Source organism: Arvicola amphibius, chromosome 8 (genome assembly GCF_903992535.2).
Source record: "Arvicola amphibius chromosome 8, mArvAmp1.2, whole genome shotgun sequence".
Classification (NCBI taxonomy): Eukaryota; Metazoa; Chordata; class Mammalia; order Rodentia; family Cricetidae; genus Arvicola; species Arvicola amphibius.
This window is the reverse complement of record NC_052054.1, coordinates 76867739-76884443: the sequence shown is the minus strand read 5'-3', so window position 1 is coordinate 76884443 and position 16705 is coordinate 76867739. Positions and strand designations below refer to the sequence as shown.

The following is a 16705-nucleotide window of genomic DNA, read 5'->3' as shown; positions in this document are numbered from 1 at the left end:
CCGGAAGTGGGTCCAGGCCGGCAGGCTCGCCGGGGGGCCATGGCTGTTGCTACGACTGCAGCGGAGGGGGTCCCGAGTCCGGGATCCCCGGGGGAAGTAATCAATCTGAACGTGGGGGGCAAGCGGTGAGTGTGGGAGATTCCCCGAGGCCCCATCCTACGGGACGAAGGCGGGATACCCGCCTCTTCTAGGGGTGGGGGTGGTAATCCCTGTCCATCAAGGGTTGCTCCGCCCCGTGCTGGAGGCTTGGCGCTTGGATTAAAAAAAAAAAAAAAAAATGCCAAAGGAGGGAAGTTTCCGTGCGTGGATCGCGTGGGAGAAGGCAGCGGTCCTTACCTCCCCGTCATCTGTTTCTTCTCCTTACCTCACGGCCCAGGTTCAGTACCTCTCGCCAGACGCTCACCTGGATCCCAGACTCTTTCTTCTCCAGGTGATTAGGAGGGCCAATTTGGGGCGAGGGTAGGAGGGGATGAAAGGAAAGGGTGTGGGAAGACTTATTTCCACCTTTACTCACCTCTGCAACTCGGCCCGTGACACCTCCTCGGCTTCCCCTTCCTGTAGTCTTTTGAGCGGACGCATCTCAACTCTGAAAGATGAGACCGGAGCTGTGAGTAGGGCGAGATCAAAAGTGGGACGGCCAGTGGGAGGAAGGACAGGACTTCCTACTCACTCCCGGTTGCCATGCCCTCCCCCCATGCAGATCTTCATCGACAGGGACCCCACCGTCTTTGCCCCCATCCTCAACTTCCTGCGGACCAAAGAGTTAGACCCCAGGTTGGTATGGGTAAGGGGGTACGTTCCCCCATCATGTAAATCTCTCCTCCTCGGAGTGTCTGCCCATGTGTTCCATTCGATTCAAATTATTCAGTCCTGATCATGTTCTACACCCCCTCCAAATATGTGCACACATGTTTGTTCCCTAGATTTTTTTTAAAAGTATTTTGTTTGTTTGTTTTTCAATACTAGCAGTTTCAAAAACCTTCTCAGAATGTGCTGCCCACCCCAAACACCCCAGACTTTTACCCCGATTCTCTTTTATTACCCAGGGGTATCCACGGGTCCAGCCTCCTCCATGAAGCCCAATTCTATGGGCTCACTCCACTGGGTAAGTGTAAGTCCCCCCCCCCCCCCCCCAGTCAGCATGCTCAGTTACTTCCTGAGCATTCTCTACGTTTTTGACTTGCCCAGTCAGAAAGATGGTTGGGTTAGAGCTAAGAGCACTGGGTTTGGGTCTGGCTCTGAAGGAGTTGGTTGGCAGTTCTGTGGAAAACCACATGGGGAGAGAGGGTCATGGGTCTGCCTTCCTATCCCTCAAGATCAAGTTTTGAGTCCTTCTCTTGCAGTTCGTCGCCTGCAGGTAAGGGAAGAGTTAGATCGATCTTCCTGTGGAAATGTCCTCTTCAATGGTTATCTGCCTCCTCCAGGTAGGCACTCCCAGTAGATGCCGGGGAGTGGGAGATTGGGTTAGAGACTACATTTCCCATAAGACTAAAGACTCTTAGATACTTGTATTTGGAGCCTAGAGCTGTAATGGGAGTTGTAGTTCTTTATCAGATGCTTGGAAAAGAAATAGGAAACAGCATTTTCCGTGAAGCTTGCTTGCACTGGAGCCTGATGGGAGATGTAATCTGAGTTTTCTTAGGTTTTGCTCTGTTTTTCAGAAAAGAGAAACACGGAACAAAAAACAAACAAGCATTTAAAATATAAACTTTAGCTACTAACTTTATACCACAAACACAGTAGAAATGTGAAAATAAAGCCTGAGCAGAACAGCTGGGCATGGCAGCACATGCCTTTAATCCCAGTACTGAGGCAGGGGATCTCTGTGAGTGGGAGAACAGCTTGGCTTACATATCCAGGTCCAGGATAGTCAGGGAGACACTGGAAGACCATGTTTCAAAACAAACACCACAACAAAAAGCCAGAACAATGTTCTTTCTCCCAAAAAAAAGAGGGTTGGTTCCCTTTATTAGGAGGGAAGAAAACAAAATTTTCCATTTATTCTATAATAATAATTATTAATAATAGTTGTTGTTGTTATGACCCTGTTTCAATGAACCTGGCATTTACTGATTGGCTAAGCTCGCTTGTGCACAAAATGGGAGGATTTGCCTTGGTTTTCCTTCCTAGCTCTCGGGGTATAGCAAGTACTTTACCCAAGAGCCATCTCTGTAGCGCCTGCATTATATTCTTTATTTTATTATGTATTTACTATAGTACTGGAGTTGGCACCCAGGGCTTTGTGCATGCCCAGCAGGTGCTGTAGCATGGAGCCACACCCCCAAGCCTTGACTGGGGAATTCTAGGCATGTGTTCTACTTCTGCCTACAGCCCTTCCCGGGTAAATTCTGGAAACATACTCTACTGCTGAGATACAACCCATCTCTATCTTTACTTTAAAAATAAAATAGTTATTATATGTATGTATTTATTGGGGCACTTGGGGGGGGCATGTAAGGAGATTAGAGGACAACTTGTCAGAATCATTTCTCTCTTTCCACCACATGGGTCCCAGGATCAAAGTAACGATTGTTAGTCTTGGTGACAAGCACCTTCACCTACTGAGACATCTCACCACCCCTCTTCTGGTTTGTTTTCTTGTTGTTTGTTGAGATAGGGTCTCACTAAGTTGCCTAGCCTGACCTTGAACTTGCAATCCTCCAGCTCCAGATTTCCAAGTAGTTACAGTTACAGACCTACCTTCCAGGCCTGACTGAAGTTAGCAAGTAGTGGAAAGGCATCGGTACCATAGCAGCACCGAACTGGCTCTTTCTCTGTCATAGGCTTCTGGGTCATAGAATGCCATACCCTGGCACCACGGCACACCTTCCCCGGGTCACTATGCCCCACACGGGGCATTCATTGCATGCAGTTTCAGTGTTCACAGCCCGCCATGATTATAATTCTGGTGACTGACACTCCCCTGCACTACAGTATTCCCAGTGAAGCGGAGAAACCGGCACAGCCTGGTGGGACCCCAGCAAGTAGGGGGACGTCCAGCCCCTGTTCGACGGAGCAACACCATGCCCCCCAACTTGGGTAATGCAGGGCTGCTGGGCCGAATGCTGGATGAGAGAGCACCTCCATCCCCATCAGGTAAGCGTCTGTCTTTGTCTTTGGCACGTGTGTTGTGCTTGTTACCAAGCCTGGAGCACGCATTCTGGCACTGTTGTGCTTGTTACCAAGCCTGGAGCATGCATTCTGGCACTGTTGTACTGGTTACCGAGTCTGGAGCATGCATTCTGGCACTGTTGTGCTGGTTACCGATCCTGGAGCATGCATTCTGGCACTGTTGTGCTGGGTACCGATCCTGGAGCATGCATTCTGGCACTGTTGTGCTGGGTACCGATCCTGGAGCATGCATTCTGGCACTGTCTAGCCTCCTGCTCTGAGCCAGGCTGGTCTGGAGCTCAGAGCAATCCAGTTCTCTTACCTCGGCCTCCTGAGTGCTAGAACTAGGAGTGTGAACCATCATTTTTATCTGATTATTTATTTTTAATTATCATTATTGTATGCGTGTGTGAACTCATAACACAGTGCACTTGTGGAGGTCAGAGGCTACCACGTAGGTTGTAGATATTGAGCCTAGAGTGTCCGGCTTGTTCCAGAGCTGCTTTTATATGCTGAACCCACTCCCTGGCCCCCAGCCTTCTCTTTACTTTCTGTTTTGAGACCGGGTCTCCCTAAGTTGCCCAGGCTGGCCTTGAATTAGTGTTCCTTCTGTCTCAACCACCAAAGTACTTGAGATTACAGGCCACACTACCAGATGCAGCTTAAATTTCTGTCCTTTAGGAGGTCAGGACCAATGGGCCGCTGTGACCCTGTTCTGGTCTCCTCTCTTGTCCCCAAGGCCAACTGGAGGAGCCAGGGATGGTGCGACTGGTCTGTGGCCACCACAACTGGATCGCTGTGGCCTACACGCACTTCCTGGTCTGTTACAGGTACTGAGAGGGGGGGATGGGCTGTGGGAGAGGGCGGCTCTGAGGAGGGAGCTGATGGTTCCTCCAATCTCGCAGGCTAAAGGAAGCTTCTGGCTGGCAGCTAGCGTTTTCCAGCCCTCGCCTGGATTGGCCCATCGAGCGCCTGGCTCTCACCGCTCGGGTGCTCAGCGGTGCTCCAGGTGAGCACGACAAGATGGTGGCTGCAGCCACAGGCAGCGAGATCCTTCTGTGGGCTCTACAGGCACAAGGTGGCGGCTCTGAGATAGGTATGCGCCTTGGGCTTTTTAAACTCCTGTAGAATTCTGCAATCTGTTAAAATAACCCAGCCCGTGAAACTGGATATCCATACGAGAAGCATAAAAATACTGTGCCCTAGTCAGTCTCTTTACCCTGTAAGAGAATGTTCTAGACCTTCGGAATCCTGCATTTTTTATTTGGCCTTAGACAAGGTTTTACCATTTAGCCCAAGCCTTGAATTCCAGGTCTTCTTGCCCTCAACTTGAATGCTGGACCACAGCCACAACTAGTGCCACCATGCCCAGTTAACACACTGATTATATTTTATTTTTGTATATATTTATTTATGTGTTTGGAGAGAGGGGAGCATGCATGGAATTCTGGATCGAATCCCAGCACCATATAAACTGGTAATCCAACACAGAGAAGGTGGAGGCTAGCCTGGGCTACATGAGATCCCAACTCAAAACAATAACAACAAAATTCAGCCCTCAGTTGTCATAGCCTTTGTCCCAACAGGAGAGTTTTTAGCCTTTTTGGAAACCTCAGCCTGTTAGAATTCTACCTGCCCTTAGAGTTCCACACTTATCAAAAGCTCTGTCTAATACCTGGAATCCTCTTAGCCTCGGGGATTCCATTTCCCAACACAAAACATGGCCCTTGAGGTTCTTGCTGCCGTACCCCACCCCTGCAGTGGGCTTCCAGCCTCCCATTGAGCCCTCCTTGCTGCCGCACCCCACCCTTGCAGTGGGCATCCAGCTTCCCTTTGAGCCCTCCTTGCTGCTGCATCCCACCCCTGCAGTGGGTATCCAGCCTCCCATTGAGCCCTCCTTGCTGCCGCACCCCACCCCTGCAGTGGGCGTCCAGTCTCTCCTTGCTGCCTACAGGTGTCTTCCACCTGGGTGTACCAGTGGAGGCCTTGTTCTTTGTTGGGAACCAGCTCATTGCCACAAGCCACACGGGGCGCATCGGGGTGTGGAATGCTGTCACAAAGCACTGGCAGGTGAGTTTGGCCAGCCTGGCACCCTCCTCCCAAGTGTCTGGACTGCGTAGGCCCAGGGGTTCCTTCCTGCTTCACACCACCTGGAGAGAGAGCCAGACAGCCCTACAGTGGGTGTGGGGTAAAGGCTCATGGAACACGGGCCTGGTGGCACATGCCTTTAGTCCCAGTACTCAGGAGGCAGAGGCAGGTGGATCTCTGTGAGTTCAAGGTCAGATTAGTCTACAAAGCAAGTTTCAGGACAGCCAAAGGTAAACAGAGAAACCCTGTCTCAGGAAGAGAGAGAGAGAGATGTTACAGGGAGAGCCATGACATTACAGGGAGAGCCGTGCTTTTCAGAGACAGCTGTGATGTTACAGGGACAGCCACGATGTTACAGGGACAGACATGATGTTACAGGGAGAGCCATGATGTTACAGGAACAGCCACAATGTTACAGGGACAGCCATCATATTACAGGGAGAGCCTTGATGTTACAGGGAGAGCTGTGATGTTACAGGGACAGACACGATGTTACAGGGAGAGCCATGATACAGGGACAGCCACGATGTTACAGGGACAGACATGATGTTACAGGGAGAGCCATGATGTTACAGAGAGAGCCCTGATGTTACAAGGACAGCCGTGATGTTACAGGGACAGCCGTGATGTTACAGGGACAGCCGTGATGTTACAGGGACAGCCGTGACGTTACAGGGACAGCCGTGATGTTACAGGGACAGCCGTGACGTTACAGGGACAGCCGTGACATTACAGGAACAGCCGTGATGTTAGAGATAGACACAGATGGCAGCTGGCAAGGCTGGAAGGGATAGACTCAGGCCCAGGTAGCATGGCCATGCTGGGCACACAGAAATGGTCACTGTAGGAGAAAGGCAAGGACACCGGGAGGGTCCTACACTGCTGCCACTTTCCTGCCCCAGGTCCAGGAGGTCCAGCCTATCACCAGTTACGATGCAGCCGGCTCCTTCCTCCTCCTGGGCTGCAGCAACGGCTCCATCTATTACGTAGGTGAGCCACGTTCTTCCTCCTGTGGTGTGATGGGTAGGCTGGAGCAGGCACCTCCAACACATCTGCCCCACCCCTGCCTGTCCACCTAGATGTGCAGAAATTCCCCCTGCGGATGAAGGACAATGACCTCCTTGTCAGTGAGCTCTACCGGGACCCGGCAGAGGATGGGGTCACCGCACTCAGCGTCTACCTCACTCCCAAAACCAGTAAGCTATGATGAAGCCTCTGTCCCTGTTTTCATTGGTCAGCCCCAGACCTGACCTGCAGCCATGTCCCTGCCTGTGCAGCGTGTCTCGTGGGGTTGCTCAGAAAGTTCCTTGAGCATGTGGTTTGGCTTTGTTTTGTTTAGCCACTTGCTCCATGACATGCCACTGTTAGTTAATTTTTGGGTCTTTTCCATCCCATCAGGACATGATATTTGTATAATTCATAAAACCAAGAGAATTGATACATACCAGATAGTAGATAAATCCAAACTCAGGGGTCCTTGATTATCCCTCCCCCCATTTTGGGGGAAGACAGAATCTTTCTCTGTAGCCTAGGGTAACCTCTAACTCTAGAACACTTCACCCTTCTGCATGAGCCTCCTGAGTGCTGGGATCACAGGCTAGCCCCTCGGTTCTTCTCCCCATCTCCTACATTTAATACCCATCCATGTTCCTATATGGGATACAAGTGCATTGGCTGTGGCCCCTGCACACACTGCTGACACTGTATTTTTTCTACCTGTGTTCTTTATGATGCTTTGTTTAGTTTCTGGGAATCTCTCCAACACTCAGGGAGGCAGAGGCAGCTTGGGGGAGGGGGAATCTCTGTGAGTTTGTGAGTTCAAAGCCAGCCTGATTTACATATTGAATTCTAGGCCAACCAGGGCTACCTAGTGAGACTCTCAAAAAAATGAAAAAAGTTTTGAGGCTCTCAAAATGAAAAGTTGTCAGCGGAGTTCCTGAGACACCGGGAAGCTCTCTCTTATTCTGTTTATAGGTCATTCAGAAATTTATAAAAAGATTTATTGTTTAATGTGTATGACTGTTTTGCTGCATGTATGTAAGTACATGATTGGTGCCCAGAGAGTACAAATAAGGGATCAGAATAGGTGTTCCAGGTAGGCTTTGAGCTGCCATGTGGTCCTGGGAATTGAACTTGGGTCTTGCGGAAGAGCAGCAAATGCTCTTTATCACTTAGCCGTCTCTCCGCCCCCACCTGTGGTTTCTTAGTCTCATGGATATGTCTCTCTGTCTCTGTCTCTTTCACCCCCATCTCTCCCCCCACTTCCTTCTCTCACTCTCTTGCCCTCTGCCCTGGTTCTGTTTTCCACGACAGACCCTCTTTGTTGTTGGCCTAGGTGACAGTGGGAACTGGATTGAGATTGCCTATGGCACCAGCTCAGGGGTCGTGCGGGTCATCGTGCAGCACCCTGAGACTGTGGGCTCAGGTCCCCAGCTCTTCCAGACCTTCAGTGTGCATCGCAGTCCTGTCACCAAGATCATGCTGTCAGAGAAGCACCTCATCTCAGGTGGGGGTCCCCGCAGTGGGGACAGCTTTGGGAGCCAGGAGCCCGGAGGATGGGACTTCCAGTGGGGACAGGTGTGTGGAGAGACACCTCTCTGAGGCTGAAGATAACAGGAGACCCCAGCTGGCTGTCACAGACGTGGAAAAGACTGTGACAGGCCAGGGACTCGGGTCTGTTATCCCAGCACTCCGCAGGGTGAGGGAGGAGAACCACTTCCAGTGTAAGCCCAGCCTGGTCTACAGAGTGAGTTCTAGAACAGTCAGGGCCACACAGAGAAACTTTCAAAACAATACAAAAACAAACCAAAAAGAGAGATTCTAAAAACTTACGTGTGGCCGGGCGGCGGTGGTGCACGCCTTTAATCCCAGCACTCGGGAGGCAGAGGCAGGCGGATCTCTGTGAGTTCGAGACCAACCTGGTCTACAAGAGCTAGTTCCAGGACAGGCTCCAAAGCTACAGAGAAACCCTGTCTCGAAAAACCAAAAAAAAAAAAAAACAAACAAACAAACTTACGTGTGTGTGTGTGTGTGTGTGTGTGTGTGTGTGTGTGTGCGTGCATGCACACGCAGGTGTCTACAGAGGGCAGAAAAGGATGTCACTATCCCAGGAGATGGGGGTTATAGGTGGTTGTGAGCCACCCAACATGGGTGCTGGAAAACTGAATTCAGATCCTCTGCAAGAGTAGCAAGTTCACTAAACCACTTAACTCTCTCCAGCTCCCTTCATCTTGGGTTTTTTGTTTTTATTTTTTATTTTATTTTATGTACATGTAGGTGTGTGTGAGGGTGTCGGATCCAGAGACAGTTGAGAACTACCATGCAGGTGCTGGGATTGAACCCAGGTCCTCTGAAAGAGCAGCCAGTGCTCTTAACCTCTGAGCCATCTCTCCAGTCCATCTTGTTTTTTAAGACTCTTATGGCAGCCAGGCTGTGGTGGCGCACGCACTTGGGAGGCAGAGGCAGGCAGATCTCTGTGAGGTAGAGGACAACCCGCTGTACAGGACAGGCCCCAAAGCCACACAGAGAAACCCTGTCTCAAAAAAAAAAAAAAAAAACAAGGGGCTGGAGAGATGGCTCAGAGGTTAAGAGCATTGCCTGCTCTTCCAAAGGTCCTGAGTTCAATTCCCAGCAACCACATGGTGACTCACAACCATCTGTAATGAGATCTGGTGCCCTCTTCTGGCCTGCGGGCATACACACAGACAGAATATTGTATACATAATAAATAAATAAATATAAAACAACAACAAAATAGGACCCTTATAGGATCTGGGGATATGCTAGGGTGACTGGCTGGGGAGTCCCTGGGACCTGCTCATTGCCATCTCCCCAGCGCAGGGATGACAAAACACGCCTCCACATGCTGGATGCTCACATGACAAACACTGTCAACTGAGTCAGCCCCTGGGGTTTTGAGTGAAATAAGGTCTTGCTACATAGCCCAGGCTAGCCTGGAATTTAGATTCCTTTGGATCCAGCCTTCCAAACCCGGGGTTTCAGGAAAGCCCCGGGTTTTAGGCGTGGATTATCACACTTCTTTCTCAAGTGTTTGAGGATCACTGAAGAACACTAATTCAGGGCAAGCCTGTCAGAGGCTGAGGGCCTTAGAGCAGAAATGAAGGGATAAGCATTCCAGTCAGAGGGAACAGCCATTGCAAAAGAACCAGTAGGGAGAGTGGGAGGAGTTAATGCAGGGGGAGGGGCCTGGAGGGTCTCAAGGGTTGATGTCCTTGCTTTGTCTGAATGTGAGATGTAGCTGTAGGCACTGGATAGGATCAGAAGCCGAGAAAAGAGATGAGGTGAAATGATCCCGGGGGAGGGGGGGGGGGTCGGTCCATAGCCAGGATAACATGGGGACAGATTCAGACCACTTCAGAGCAGAGCTGACAGGATCTCTGGGCATCCAGAAGAGAGAATTTCTTAAAGGGAAGTACTCACCACAGCTGGGCCCTCACACCTCCAAAAGGGTCTCATGCTAGGGGCCCAGGAGGGTCGGACTGTGCGGGCACCAGGGTCAGGCCTGACGTTCGGCTTTCCCTCTGCTCTTTAGTCTGCGCTGACAACAACCATGTTCGGACTTGGTCTGTGACTCGCTTTCGAGGCATGATCTCCACCCAGCCTGGTTCCACTCCGCTAGCGTCCTTCAAGATCCTGGCACTGGAATCGGCCGACGGGCACGGAGGCTGCAGTGCTGGCAATGACATTGGTGCCTGCTGGTTCCCTTGATCCCTTCCCGCAGACCTGCCTGAGCCGTGTGGGATCCTACTGGCCCACCTCTCCTGCCCGTTTAGCTGCATTGTAGTCCTCAAACCCACTGACTTCTGCCCCTCGTTGACCTTCACCTTGGCTTCCCCCTGACCTGCTGTTGACCTCTGTACCCCCAGCTAACCCCACTCTGTCGTTGGTTCCCACTGACCATCAGCAGACAGGCCTGAATGCTGTTGATCCTGGCCAGCCCCTAGTTCTGTCTGCCTCTGTCCAATTGCGGTAGCCTGGGAGCAGGATCTAGGTCTGGGCGTTGGCCAAGCAATGGGGACAGGTAGTGCTGTGGGCTGTGAAGGCCCTGCGAACCCTGTGGTCCTTACCTCACCCCTGCCCACACAGGTCCCTATGGTGAGCGGGATGACCAGCAGGTATTTATCCAGAAGGTGGTGCCAAATGCCAGCCAGCTCTTTGTGCGTCTCTCCTCCACTGGGCAGCGGTGAGTACTGTCCACCAATGAGGCAGGACCAGGGAAGAGGCTGGAAAGGGGTCCTGAAAGAGCAGAGGCTGCAGGGTGAATGGGCCTCTGGGTTGTGTGTGTGAAGCTGACACTGGAGAAACCTCAGGTCACTGTGCTGGACCATAGACAACCCAAGCAATCGAGTCGGGTGGGATGGGGTTCAGTAGAGTGTCAGGGTGGGGTGGGGTGCAGTAGAGTGTCAGGGTGGGGTGGGGTGCAGGCCTGGGATGGGGAGTGGATGGGCGCACAGGTTGCTACAGGAGTCCATAGCAGGTGACCTGAAAAGGAGGCCTGAGAGCGTTGCTTGGGGAGTGGCCTCTGCAGAGAAACCTTCAGCTACGTAGGAATGCGGACTGAGGACTGTGTAGAAGAAAGGAGGACAGGAGAGCATGCCTGCTGAGCATGTGCCAGGGCTGGGAAGAGCCACCTGGGTAGTGGGCCTGGACCTTGAGTAGGACAGCTGAGGCCTTTTCCTAAGTGCATGGGAAGCTATGCCTGTGTAAGGGACTGGACAAGCGGTCAAAAGGCAGGGATGACTTTGGGCCAAGTGTTTGGTGGGACACAGGATGAGACAGTGATCTGAGAGACACTGGGTGGCCCATGGGAGGTGGCAGGCGCAACAGAGGAGACAAGCAGGGGGTGTGGGAAGGGTGCTGAGGCCCCCTGGGATACATAAATGTGCGTGGGGGGCACACTATCTGAGATGCCGAAGGAAAACCTGGTCTAAGAGGTTTGGGATGCAGCCAGGTCAGTGGAGTGAGTCAGAAGCGTGCACCTCGCATGCGTGAAGCTAGGGTTTGACCTCTGGTACTGAGTAAACAGGGCACAGTACATGCCTGTAACCCCAGCACCCAGGAGGTAGCGGCAAAAGGATCAGAAGTTCAAAGTCATCCTCAACTACCCAGCGGGTTGCAGGCCAGCCTGGGCTACATGAGACCCGTCTCAAAGCAAAATGAAGTGATGGGAATGGAAAAGGATTGGGTGGGCTGGGGAGGGACAGGACCTGCAGGCTCAGAGGTGGGAACAGAGAGGGACCAGGCTGATGACTCCTGACGCCTTGCATCCCACAGGGTGTGTTCCGTTTGCTCAGTGGATGGCTCGCCCACGACAGCCTTCACAGTGCTGGAGTGTGAGGGTTCCATACGGCTGGGCTCCAGGCCCCGGCGCTACCTGCTCACCGGCCAGGCCAATGGCAGCCTGGCCATGTGGGATTTGACGACTGCCATGGATGGCCTGGGCCAGACCCCTGGTACTCCTCCCCATGGTTTCTCTTCCCCGGTCTCAGCCCTCTGGTCCCTTTGGGCCTTTCTTGCCCTCCAGCCCTTTCTTGCCATGGTTTTTCTACTTTCTCTCGGAGCCTCTGGCCCCAGCCCATCCATTTCTCCCTCCTACCACCAGCTGCTCTTGGTCTTTGTCCTCCATCCTACCCCTGACCCTGCTTCTTTGCCACCCGCAGCAGGTGGCCTGACGGAAGAAGAGCTGATGGGCCAGCTGGAGCAGTGCGAACTGGCCCCGTTGACTGCCTCTCGGGGAGCTTTCCCCAGCCCCTCACCCAGGACCTCTCTTACCAGGTAGCTGTAGCGCCACTTCCCTCCAAGCAGTGGAAACAGCACGGTGATACCGCTGATACCGGGACCCTGACTTTCTCTCCCTCTCAGTCTCCACTCAGCCTGCAGCAACATGTCCCTGTCAGGCCACAGAGGGAGCCCCAGCCCACCGCAGGCAGAGGTCCGGCGCCGTGGGGCCGGAAGCTTCGTGGATCGGTGTCAAGAGCTGGCGAGAGGTGCTCCGGAACCCCGACGCCCACCGACCCCAGCCCCTCGACCCTCCACAGGTCTTGGCACTCCACTGACACCTCCCAAGAACACTCTTAATGAAACTTCCTTTTGAGCCTAACCACCACAGTGCCTTCATATGGGCTGGGCCCAGGGAACTCGGCCTTCCTGCTGGAGCAAGGGCCAGGGCCTCCTTGGAGTCACTGAGGTCCCTTAGCCTTCCTTTCCTAAGAGCCAAAGTCACCTCCCTAATAAAGTCCTTACTGCCAGCACTGTTTGTATTCTTGTTTTTTTTCCCTTTGAGGGGGTGGCTCCCCAAGAAGAGATGGAAATGTAGGGGTCCATCAAGTTCTAAGCTTTAAACTCAGAGATACTGCTACAGTTGAGATGGAGCACACCTCTAATCCCAGCACTGGAGAGGCAGAGGCAGGAGGAGCTCCCTATAGGCAGAGTTTCTGTCTAGACCGCCAATCAGTTCTGTCCCACCAGCCACTCCCAAATGACCATTCAAGTCCTTTAATGCCAGGTTTCATTAACTCCAGTGGGAGGCCTTATCCTCTCTGAAGGGTGGATGGGGTTGAGGGGAGGAGGGGGGAGAGAGCAGGAGGAGGGAAGGGAGAGGAAACTATGGTTGGTATAAAAAATTAAATAAAAAAGACATTAATTATAAATGCTCCACCAGTAGTTTAGGCTTGTATCCAGGCAGCTCTTACCAGCTTAGCCCATTTCTGTTAATCTATGTGCTGCCCTGAGGCTCGTTTGCCACATGTATGAACTTCCCATGTTGCTGCTGCCATGTCTGGCTCTCAACTCCTCCGACTCTGCTCTCCTTCTTCCCAGCATTCTCTCTGTCCCAAAAATCCTGCCTAGCTATCAGCCAATCAGCTCTTTATTAGCAATGAAAGCAATAATCTTCACAGTGTACAGGATTATCCCATGGCAGATCTCTGTGAGTGTGAGTCCAGAATGGTCTACATAGTGAATTTCAGGAGAGCTAGGACTATGTAGAGAGACCCTGCCAATGAATGAATGAATGAATGAATGAATGAATGAGCAAAACAAAAATCAGAAACATCTGACTTCTGGATTAAGCAAAGAAGAGAAAGTATTGGCTTACCCCCGGCTTCAGACTTAGAATGGCTTTCTACTTCTTGCCTGCTTCCATCTGGGATACCTTGTCTGCAGCCCAGACAATTCAATTCCAGAAGACTCCTCGCTGTCCCTATGTCCTGTCTAGCAGGCAAAAAAAAAAAAAAAAAAAAAAAAAAAAAAAAAAAAAAAAAAAAAAAGAACCACAGGACTGAGTTAATTGTGGTGACACACACCTGTGACACCAGCACTCTGGAGGCTGAAACAGAAGGATCTTGAGTTGTGTTGGTTAATACTGCTACTTATCAGGATCTAGGACCCCCAGGAGATAAACCTCATGCTTGAGAGGAATTATCCAGTTTAGGTTGGTCTCTTTGCATTCCAAAGGATGGTGTAGATTAGGTTCATTAAAGTGGTAAGACCCACCCTCCAATGTGGGCAGTGCCATCCTATGGAAAAACCACCCTCAATGTGGGTGACCCCTTCTCATGGGCTGCTAGCCCAGACTGCATGCAAAGGAGGGCGAACTGAGAGCCTCTGTCCATTGCTCTCTGCCTCCTGATTGATTGATTATACAATGTATCTGCGACTTCCCTGCCACAATGGCCTGTATCCTTGGCATGAGTCAAGATAAATCCTCCTGTAAGTAACTTTTGCCAGGTATTTTTCATACCAAGAGATAAGAAACTAACACACAAATTAAGAGTCCAATCTGGCCAGGCGGTAGTGACCCACACCTTTAATCAGGAGGGAGATGCAAGTGGATCTCTGTGAGTTTGAGGCCAGCCTGGTCTACATAGAGTATTCCAACTTGACCAGGACCACACATAGAGACCTTGAAAAAAAAAAAGAAAGAAAAAAAGAAAGGCCAACCTTGACTCCACAGAGAAACTTTGTTACAAAACAAACAAACACAAACCACAGGCCAGGTTTTCATGGGTTTGAATCTAGTCATGAGGCCATTTCTGAATCAGTCACTGTAGTCAGTATGGTGAATAGGGAGAGTCCTGAGCTGGGCCTTGAGCCCTCAGAGGCTAGTAAGGGAGGTCAGTCCCAGGTGGTCAAAGTGCAAGACCCGTTACAAAGAGCACTGGTCTGGCATGGGGGTGCCTGCCATTAGGTCAGCACTCAGGAGGCAGAGGCAGGTAGATCTCTCTGAGTACAAGGCCAGCCCAGTTATGTGGTAAATTCCACACTAGCCAAGGTTACACAGTGTAAGACCTGGTCTCAAAGCAAAAACAAAAGCAAAAAACCCAAACAAACCAAACAACCGAACAAAAGGACTCAAAAAACAAACAGTGCTGAATGCTGAAGATTAGCAGATGCAGAAATGAACCCAGGCCGCTGAGATGCCAAGGGAACAAGAGGGAATGTAATAAATTCCCAGAAACCCCCATCTGTCATGGTAAGCCCATTGCTCACTCCTAGAATCTAGTGCTCTCGAGGCTAAGGCGGAAGAGCAGGAATTCAAGGTCATCCTCTGCTACCTGACTTTGAAGCCAGACTAGGTAAACTTACTCCACCCCTCCAAAAAAAAAAAAAAAAAAAAAAAAAAAAAAAAAAAAAAAAAAAAATCCAAAGTGGCATAGAGTTCTCTGGATCGGCAGGCCATCTGGGACACAGACGGGAGTGTGAAGAGGTGAATGATGCTCAAACCTGGGTGTTCTGGAATGTCCATGGACCCCAAACTCTGGGTTATTTTTCACCTACCAATACAGTCCTGGGGAGTATGTGATGGTAGGGATTCTAAAGGGGTGGGAACCAGACTGTCAGGCAGCCTAAAATGTGAGGGCGCATTGTAATGATCAGAGGTCTAGAACACTGAGGACATTTTTTCCATGCCAGAAAACTCTTGTATATCTGGAATGCTCATGATTTTAGAAGAAACAGAGCGTATTGTCAAATCAAAGTGTATTTTTCAATCGGAATGAAAGTGTTTGGAGGAGAGAACAATGTGGAGAATCTTCTAGAATGCTGTAGTCTAGAGCTCTAGAAGGTTTTGAAGTGTTGAGATCCTACTAGGATCTGGAAAAAACATAAATATTATATAAAAATAAGAAATGGGAACTGGAGACTTCAAATTCAGGGGGGGAAGGGAAGCCAATACCATCCCCGGAAGTTGCAGTGGTGAGCCAGAGGCTGTTGCCTAGCAACGAGCATTGCCGATGCCCTGGATCCTGGGCAGAAGGGAGAAATTTCGGCAGCGCCCCCAGCAAATGCTCCAGCCACAGGGTAGGATATGGGGAGGGGAGAGACAGGTGAGGGGCATGGTACCCCACAGGGTCATGTGAGCAGGGACTTGGGGGGACCACACAAAGACAGAAGCATGGAGCACGGTTAATGGGCAAAGCTGGCACTCCATTATTGCACTGGGTCAGCCCATGAATAGCCGTGAATGAGTCCTGCCTGCCAACATGCACCTGGGGGCTGTAAGATCCTGGACAGTGGGTGGGCCCCGATTTCTAGGTTTTAGAGTGGGGTGGAGGCATGTATTGCTGTAGGTGGCAGTAATGGTGTGAAGGTGGCTGTGTGAATCAGCCCGTGTGGCTCATTGCAGGGAGGGGTTCAGTGTGTGCCCTGTATGTCTTCCGTTGGAAAGAATGGGAATAGGGGATGGCATGAATCTGGAACATTCCCTGCTCTCAGTCTGAGGAGGCTGATGCAATAGGGCCTGAGGCCTGGTTACCTTCTGTAGCTGGAACCCCAATATGCCTGGGGGCAGGGCTAATGCTTTATTTTAGTCAACAAGCTGGCTGGTGTATGGTGGGCACACACTTGCCATGTTCAAACACGCAAGGTAAAGTAAGGAGGAGCAGGCGTCCAAGGCAATAGCAGATTTGAGGAAAAAACAGTCAAACTGTTGAGCTATGAGACTTCAAAACCCAGTAGTGGAGCGACGGGAAGAGTGGGGTTTGGAATTCCAAGGGAATCCCTCTCCCATTTCTCTCTGTCTGAAGCTCAAGCAAAAGCAGGAACTCACGAGGTCGGGGGGGGGGGGGGGGGGGTGGGGAGTGGGAGCGGACTGAAGCTCTAGAGGTTTGTGAGGCTAAGAAGGTGGGGACTTGGGGTTGGTTTGTTTGAAACAGGTTCTTGCATGTAATCACTTGAAGGCTCTGAATTTGCTTTTCCACCAGGCTGGCCTGGAGCTTCTCGGGCTTTTCTTCTCAAGTACTGGTATCCCAGGGCTTTTACTACCATGCCAGACTGGAACTCAAGTTTATAGGGAGGGGAAGAAGTTGGGCTTGAGACCCACTGAATTTGGAGGTTGTAACGAGGGCTTGGAGCCTGGAACCCACTAACGTGAGTGGGGAATGGGTGGGCTTATGATCTCCTGTAGCCTAGGCTCCTCCCCGCCAGAAAGGAGGAAATTGGCGGTCTCCAAGAACAAAGGCTATTTATTGTTCTGGGCTTGTGTGGG

The 16705-nt window shown here is 51.2% G+C and overlaps 1 protein-coding gene across 1 annotated transcript; it reads left to right on the top strand.

The window, feature by feature from the left end:
- The first annotated feature begins 1 nt into the window (after nucleotide 1).
- Shkbp1 (SH3KBP1 binding protein 1) lies at nucleotides 2-12470 on the top strand. Its single transcript, XM_038339039.1, has 18 exons — nucleotides 2-125; nucleotides 377-430; nucleotides 562-607; nucleotides 701-774; nucleotides 1047-1105; nucleotides 1344-1424; nucleotides 2935-3096; nucleotides 3851-3941; nucleotides 4017-4207; nucleotides 5066-5181; nucleotides 6102-6189; nucleotides 6279-6395; nucleotides 7535-7705; nucleotides 9752-9907; nucleotides 10306-10402; nucleotides 11494-11672; nucleotides 11880-11994; nucleotides 12082-12470. The coding sequence occupies exons 1-18, from the start codon at nucleotides 40-42 to the stop codon at nucleotides 12311-12313; spliced, it is 2115 nt and encodes a 704-aa protein (XP_038194967.1). The 5' UTR covers nucleotides 2-39; the 3' UTR covers nucleotides 12314-12470.
- The last annotated feature ends 4235 nt before the right edge of the window (nucleotides 12471-16705 follow it).